At 42.5% G+C, this 8,644-nt stretch overlaps 1 protein-coding gene across 1 annotated transcript in view; it reads right to left on the reverse strand.

Moving 5' to 3' along the window:
• The window catches only part of DISP2 (dispatched RND transporter family member 2), a 55,021-nt gene extending 49,099 nt beyond the window's left edge, over nucleotides 1–5,922 (reverse strand). The window contains 1 exon segment of the mRNA XM_042472504.1: nucleotides 5,891–5,922. Within this exon segment, the coding sequence (XP_042328438.1) occupies nucleotides 5,891–5,922 (32 nt within the window).
• Between the last annotated feature and the right edge of the window lie 2,722 nt (nucleotides 5,923–8,644).

Raw genomic sequence — 8,644 nt, forward strand, 5'->3', positions numbered from 1 at the left:
CAATTGTTCTGTAGCTGCGATAATCTTTTGTGTCTCCTTTTTTATGAATAGGAATACATACTGATCTCTTCCATCTGTGGGCCATTGCATCGAAAGCATTCCCAGTTCTTTCCCAGTATCTCCAGTTTTAGATGGAGACTTCTTACTGAAGAGACATTGTGAGTTATTACAGATAAAAGGTAGGCAGAGATATAACTACGGAGGATGGGACAGTTAGGGGACTCCTTCATAAGAATTTTACTCTTTAAATAAATTTTTCCTTCAGCTCCCAAAATCTCTAGCATAGCATCAACTTGAACATTTAGAAATACATTCTAGGCAAATAGATTCTAAGAAAGGGGCAGCCAGAGTTACCAAGGGAATGTGAACACACCAAATGTGTTTCATTCTCTGCAATGTTAAAAGTTTTGGGACTAGAGGAAAATTTTATTTGAGGGAATAAAATTCTTATTTAGTTGAAATGTCCTCATTTTGCACCTCCTCTAGCTACATCCCTAGGGTTGGGGAAACTCTGGGGCAGTACAGGCAGAGTCCTGCCCTCAAATTTTTCTGCCCACTGGAGGATGGTAAAAGGCATGCGTACATCAGCCAACCTTATAATGCTCCTTCCATGTGTAGATGAGAAGGAGTGAGATGCACTCAGTCAAGCTGCCAGAAACTGGCTGAGTCTGAGTCTCAGGACTCATGCCAAGTTCTGGTAGCATAGGATGACTGTATGGCTGGCTTTGTGCCTCCTCTGCCTTTCAGATGAACTCAGCAAGGAGACACTGTGGGCTAAACAGAAGCTGCTTCGAATTGGTGCCTCCCAATTCCTTGCCTGACTTGACTTACATGTTTTTCTCAGGTGCGTAAAGATGCATTTCAGTTTTCTTTTGTATAGTATTGTATAATATGCAATGTTGTATGTTTTTTTTATTTGAGGAGGAGATGCTATGAAATTTTTTGTCATCTTTAATGCATTTATTGTTGCTCACAGAGTACTAGGAACATATATATTTAAGCAAAAGGTTTTCCCTCAATTCCAACCCCATTCCCTCCCCACCTAGCTATTCTCTCTCCTGCCCCCTCCAGTTCTGCTTTACACCCCCCCACACACACACACTTTCGCACCCCACTTCAGTGGATCATACACTTTGAGAGCTCCAGTAAAGTTGGACCTACAGTGGGCCATCCACATTTGTTGGTGATAGGGGTTTATCCCATGAAAGTGGATAAATCCACTTTTTTAAAACTTGAGAACACCTCACTAGGTTTCTCTAGATCCCCCAGTGCAACTCTGTAGTCAACTTCCATTATCATTAATTAACTTAGTATTTAATATTAAAGTTCTCAAAACAGGCCATGGAGTTTGACCAAGCGGTTGACCGTAGAATTATGTTGGAGGACCAACAAACGCCTAGAGAAGTGTTCTGTCTAGGAATCTCTAAGTCCTCCTGTTGGAAGATTTTTGCATTCTCTTTCCCCCTCCTTTAGACTGATAGGGATTTCCTGCATGCAAACTCCCTCCCCTCCCCCAGTTCAAACTAACCATGTAATTTAGGTCACTCCCCTTTGGGACTAACAGTTATTCTCTCTCAAGATTTTCAACTGAACTGTTGCTTTTCCATCTTCCTCTCTTAACTTTTTTTGGAAATATGGTGAGATAATGATTTCTTTTTACCTGAACTATTCATTAGTTAGATTAGGATATAGCTTTTATGAAAATATAGATTAAAGCCATTAGTAAACTTTTGTTTTAAACTACAAGCTACATGTTTGTAGTTTAAAATCTGTGCTTAAGTCCGTCCAGCAGTTCACCTACCTGGGAAGCATCATCTCCTCAGATGCCAAGATTGATAAAGAGATCGATCACAGACTGGCTAAGGCATATAGTGCATTCGGAAGGCTTCACAAAAGAGTCTGGAGTAACAAACACTTGAGGTGAAGCACAAAAATCAGTGTGTATAGAGCCATTGTACTGTCTATTCTCCTCTAGGGGTCTGAAACATGGGTCGCCTATCGCCAACACCTACAACTCCTCGAACGCTTTCATCAGCGCTGTTTACGCAGAATTCTAAATACACACTGGACTGACTATGTGACAAATGTTGCTGTCCTTGAGCAAGCAGGGATCATCAGCATTGAGGCCATGCTATTGAGGACGCAGCTGCGCTGGGCAGGACACGTTTCTAGGATGAAGGACCATCGCCTCCCAAAAACAGTATTCTATGGTGAACTCGCCACGGGTCAACGTAAGAGGGGCACTCTAAAGAAGAGATACAAGGACTCTCTGAAACATCATCTCAGGCTTGGCCAAATTGATCACCAACAACGGTCTGCCCTGGCCTCACATCGGGAGGCATGGAGATGCACTATCCACGATGCTGCAGGCTTTTTAGAAAGCTCACGGCGAACGAGTCTCGAAGAGAAACAACAACGCAGAAAGAACCACAACCCAGAAACATCACCCAAGGAGACTTTCCGCTGTGCTTTCTGCAACCGGACCTGTTTGTCCCGGATTGGCCTTTTTAGTCACCAACCGCTTGTACAAAGCACGGGATGAGTCCTTCCTAAATCTTCGTTCGCGAAGCAAAGCCAGAGACATGTTTGTGTTTTTGAGTCAGTCTCAGTTCTCAGAGAAGCATAGTTAGACAAGATCACATTTCTCCTGCTCTGCTAATTTAAAGCTGGACCAGGCCTGGCTTTTTTTTAGATATTTAATATTTTTGTTTTCTTACTAAAAGCTGCAGCCTTAGGAAACTTAAATTACCCTATACCTCCAGCATGACTCCGTGGTTAGCTTCCAGCAGGAACTGAACATAGAGTCATACTGGAGGATCTAGAGGTTTCTAGAGAGAACATATTAATCAAATCTGCAAATAATCAAATCCACAAAAGTCAAAGCTGCAAATGTGAAAGGGTGGCTGTACTACCAAAAGATTTACCTAGCTAAGCATATGCCCTTCCTATGTATACTCATATATGAATCCCACTGTGTTCATTTATGATCCTTTACTGTGTTTATTATTTCTCATTTAACAGTAAACACTTGGATAATGAAGTAGAAATTTTTCATGCCCTCCCTTTTTTTCTCCCATAATCTTTTAATATTTCTCATACTGGGTGGGGCTCATGGATAATGTGAGCAACATATCTGAACATATCTGTACTAATATATAACATGCTTGCTGTCATTTTAAGGTACCACAAGAACATAGTTTTGCTGAGATTCTATCATTCAAGCTAGACCTTGCAGATGTACCCTGAAGTTATAAAAGCCATAGAAGCAGAAATAAATTACTGTACATGGTTTCATACATGCTGGCAAATGCATCTTATTAGGAACAGTTCTGACCTTTGTAATATGCTTTTCACCCAAGCTCAAAATCAAGCTGATTTATTTCAATTAAAAACCTCTATGGTTTTTAAATACCACTGATTCATCTGGAACCATTTTAGTATGTAAGTAACCTTTCTTGAAATGATATACTGCTAATTTGCCCCTTCTAGTACCACACAGTGCATAGCTAGCCTTGAAAAATATTTCCAATACATGGACACTGGAAAATGAATAAGAAACTGTGGGATGAAATACTCTGAAAGCAGGGCCAAAAATGACTTGTAGTGGTAAAGGCAGGACAATTGCTGGGCCTAGAAAGTCCACTGTGCAAATTTTTTAAAAAAGAAGCCCCAGGCCCAATGCATCAATTTGGTTTGGACAAGCTCCAATGTATGCATGCACCACATTTAAGTTCTGTAGTGGAGATCTGTGTTTTCCTTAATAGAATCCAAGATAAAGCTGTAAATAGCACATGACCTGTCCTGGGTCCACTGCATTAGCTAGTTGCTCTCCGTGTCAGCGAAGGATGCCTTTCCATTATTAGTGTTTAAGCAAGACAGAACTGCTAGTCCAGTTAGATTTTGTAAATGGAATGGGAGGTGGGGACACTTTGTACGTCGGCTCAGGCAGCAAAATAACATTGACTTTTTTAGTTGACTGTTTCCAACTCCTGGTTAATACAATGCAGAAAAAACACACACATCAATGGAAAGAATTCTGTGACACTTTGAAGACTAACATGAGAACAAGTTACATTGAATTGGTTGGTCTTTAAGATAGACTAAGCCTCTGTTAGTTTTTCCTAGACTTCCCCTTCCCTGCGGCTTTTGGTTGTTGCTGTTGATGATGCCATTTTTTACTTATGGTAACCCTAAGGCGAATTCATCATAAGATTTTCTTAGCATGTTTCTTCCGTGGGGGTTTACCATTGTCATCATCTGAAGCTGTGAGAGTGTGACTTGCCCAAGGTCACCCAGTGGCTTTCCATGGCTGAGTGGAGATTTGAACCCTGGTCTCCAGAGTATAACATTCAAACCACTACACCATGCTTGCTCTCACAAATGGCTTTTGGACAACTGTGTATAGTGGGACATCTGAGGCTGAAGTGGTGGATATAAACAAGTTTCAAGGCTGCAAGAGGACATGCCACTCACATGCAGAGCTGGGATGGGAACTAGACTACAGAGCAATTTAATCTACTCTGGTAGGGCTAACTCTCCTTCTGGCAGCAATGAAATGTTGTACAAGAGGGTAGTGGAGACACGGTCCAAATCTAGCCTTCATATTGAATCTGAGAGGCTGGATATGAGTACTGGAAAGTAGTGTTGAGGGGGAAATTGGAAAAATCATATCAAGGAGACCCCCCCCCCCCCCTTCCCCCCATTTTTTGTTTATTAGTGTTTTGTTTGATTAACCAGCCTTTTTTTCAAATGGAAAATGCATTCAGTGCCGCAGTGGAGCTATGGGAGGTGGGTGGGCAAAATCACATTCACACCAGATAAGAATTTTACTCCCCTTACCATGAATTTTTTTTCAATCCTCAGTTGAGTATTCAGAAATGCAGTTTAGGCATCAAGAGAAAAGGGGCAGGCAAAAGTATAAAGGGTATGTAGACATAGAAATGTAAGAGGTCTAGGTATTAACAGTTTGCATCCTCTGCAATGCTAGAAATTTGGGGACTGAAGAAAAAATTCAGGGGTGGAGGATTCTTATGGGGATGCAGAATTCTTATTTTGCTTCCCAGTAGCTACACCCCCAGTTTAGACCACTTGACAGAACGTCTACATAACTGCTTTTAGCTCAGTATTAATCACTGCAGGATGCTGATATGGAAAGGCTGGGGAATATCGTTAACAAATACAGTAGGTGTGCTGTTATGTGTCTTCAAGTTTACTCTGGAGTTTATCACATGAGGGAAAATGTGGAGTTTAAACAATGATTAACCTGTGAAAATTGTGCAATTGACATTAAAATGTGATTAAAATGAGATTAACACAAGAGCCATTATCCTGTGAATAACCAGGGAATAACCAGACAATAAACAGCAAAAAGCCATTCATGGGAAAATCCCATGAATGATTGCTGCTGTTTCTTGCTTGCTTATTCATAGGACAATGACACTTTAATCATGATTAATCTCAACATCATGTGAAAACCATTGGCACAATTATCATGGGTTAATCATCGTTCATATTTCCAATTGTCCCCTGTGTGATAAACTTCTCTGAGTTATGGAAATCCTATTACAGGGTTTTCTTGGAAAGCTTTATTCAGAAAATGTTTTCCACTGGCTTCCTCTGAATGTAGCCTACAATACCTTGTACTCCCTGGTGATTTCCCTTTCAAGTACTAACCAGGCCTGCTCCTGCTTAGCATCCAAGATCAGACAGGTGATTTCTAGATATTTATGCATAAATACAACAAGTGCCAGAAACAAATGCACTGGAGGCTGCATTCACAGAGCTCACAGAAAGTTTTTAAAAGTATGTTCCTCCTATGCAGTATCGTCATGACAGAGACCACACACATATACCCTCTCTTTTATACACACACATGCATATATACACTCACCCAAATGGGCCAGCCTTAATATGTGGCAGCATGAAGTGGCCACCCCAGCATCAGATCTTGCAAGTGATGAAAAGGCAGAAAATGGTTAGCTGTTTTATTTATTGTTGTGCTATTTTTATTGTGTGGGATGGAAAGAGGTTCTTACTTTTTCCTGCCTCAGGTGCCAGAATAACTTGGCTGGTGTCAGTTATTATGCAATATGGACTGGGGCATGGGAATGCCAGATATGCTGCTTTGACTCAGGCAGACTCAGTGTCATTCCCACACACCTAACGTGTATGGAAAGGATTTACACAAGGATCAAGCAACTGTTCAGGTGTTGTTGGACTACAGCCCCCAGCTTTCCTCACAACAGGCTTTGCTGGTTAGGGCTATTGGAATTTGCAGTCCAATACCAGCTGAAGGAACACATGATTTCTATCCTTGCTCTAAGCAAATGCTGCAAAGCCCAGGCCAAAGATGAGAGATTCAGAAATGGAAGAAACCAAGAGCCATCATCATCATCATCATCATCATCATCATCATTCCCTCATCATCACTGAATGTAGTGAAGTCTCCTTCCTTAGAGGTCTTTAAACAGAGGCTGGATAGTCATCTGTTGGTGATGCTTTCATTTAGATTTCCTGCGCTGGCGGTGGAATTAGATTGGATGGCCCTTGCTGGTCTCTTCCAACTCTATGATTCTATCATCATCATCATCATCATCTCCTCCTCATCATCATCCTCATCATCCATCATCTCATTCATCATCATTTTGATCTCACACCTTTCCCAGATTGGGAACACCAAAGCAGCTTTACCAACTTTTTTTTTTTTAAAGTTCCAACAGGCTCATATATTGTAGAGAGATCTTGTAGCACCATTATTATTATTATTATTATTATTATTATTATTATTATTATTATTATTATTATTATTATTATTATCCTTTATTTATGAAGTGCTGTAATAATAAAAAAAATAATAAAAATTTTATTTCTATCCCGCCTTTCCAGGGATCAAGGCGGCATACAATAGTGGGATTTATCATCCCAATGACAGATAAAAATACAATAAAAACATTACAATATCAGCATAAAAACAACAGCAATACATAATAACACTTCCAAGCTAACAATGGGGGGAGGGGAACATAATAGGGCTATTGGGGGTAAGCCTGTTTGAACAAATATGTTTTCAGCCCTTTTTAAAATTGGTCTAGGGAGGGGGTCGAGCAGAGGTCGTTGGGGATTGAGTTCCAGAGTTTAGGGGCCGCAATTGAGAAGGCCCTTTGCGAGGTGACAGATCGTCTTGCATCTGGAACCTTTAAGAGATGTTTATCCCCAGATCTGAGAGTGCGGGGCGGATTATATGGAGAGAGGCGGTCCTCTAAGTACCCTGGGCCCAAGCCATTTAGGGCTTTATAGGTAACAACCAACACCTTGTATTGTGCCCGGAAGCAAATGGGCAGCCAATGAAGATCTTCAAGTACTGGTGTTATATGGCTAGCCCTGGAAGATCCAGTGACCAGCCTTGCTGCCATGTTCTGGACCAACTGAAGCTTCCGTGTATGGTAGAAGGGTTGCCCCATGTAGAGCGCATTACAGAAATCCAAACGAGAGGTTACCAGAGCGTGTACTACAGTTTCAAGGTCCCCCCGGCCCAGGTAGGGTCGCAGCTGGCGTATCAACCGAAGCTGATAACAGGTACTCCTGACCGTCGCATCCACCTGAGATGTAAGGTGAAGCGACTAGTCCAGGAGCACCCCCAGACTGCGAACAGAGTCCTTCAGGGGAAGCGTGACCCCGTCAAGGACAGGTGGACAAATCTCCAAACCTAGACCTGGGGAACCTATCACAAGTACTTCCGTTTTCTTTGGATTCAGCCTGAGTCTGTTTTCCCTCATCCATCCCATTACTGACTCCAGACAGGCGTCTAGAGGAGAGGTGCCATCCCTGGTCACTGCATCGGTCGGAGACACAGAGAAGACTATTTGGGTGTCATCAGCGTACTGATAACACCGCGCCCCGTGCCTCCGGATGATCTCTCCCAACGGTTTCATGTAAATGTTAAATAGCATGGGAGACAGAATGGCTCCCTGAGGGACACCAGATGTAAGTGCCCTCTTATCAGAACACACGTCTCCCAGCTGCACCATCTGGAACCTTCCTGAGAGGTAGGATCGGAACCACTGGAGCGCAGTGCCCCCAATTCCTAACTCTCTCAGGCGCTCCAGAAGGATACCATGGTCAATGGTATCAAAAGCCGCTGAGATGTCCAAGAGCACCAACAGGGACACGCTACCCCTGTCTATGCCCAGACGGAGATCATTGACCAGGGCGACCAGGGCTGTCTCAACTCCATAGCCCGCCCGGAACCCAGTTTGAAATGGGTCTAGATAATCCGTATCATCCAAGATCGATTGAAGCTGGAGTGCCACCGCTTTCTCGATCACCTTCCCTAAAAATGGCAATAGCGAAATGGGCCGATAATTACTATGCATCAGGGGGTCAAGGGAGGGCTTTTTAATCAGCGGTCTTACTGTGGCCAATTTCAGGCTGGTTGGAAATTGCCCATCCCTGGATGATGTATTAATAATTTGGTGTAATAAGGTAATTACACCTACTCCTCCCTGAGCCGCTAGCCATGAGGGACAGGGATCGAGTGAGCAGGTTGTCTTCCTAACGCTTCTAAGGATCTTGTCCACATCCTCGGTACTTACAGACTCAAAATGATCCAGTACAATAGAGTCCACGGAAGCTCTGGAGGCATCTA

Source organism: Sceloporus undulatus, chromosome 1 (assembly GCF_019175285.1).
Source record: "Sceloporus undulatus isolate JIND9_A2432 ecotype Alabama chromosome 1, SceUnd_v1.1, whole genome shotgun sequence".
NCBI classification, from domain to species: Eukaryota; Metazoa; Chordata; class Lepidosauria; order Squamata; family Phrynosomatidae; genus Sceloporus; species Sceloporus undulatus.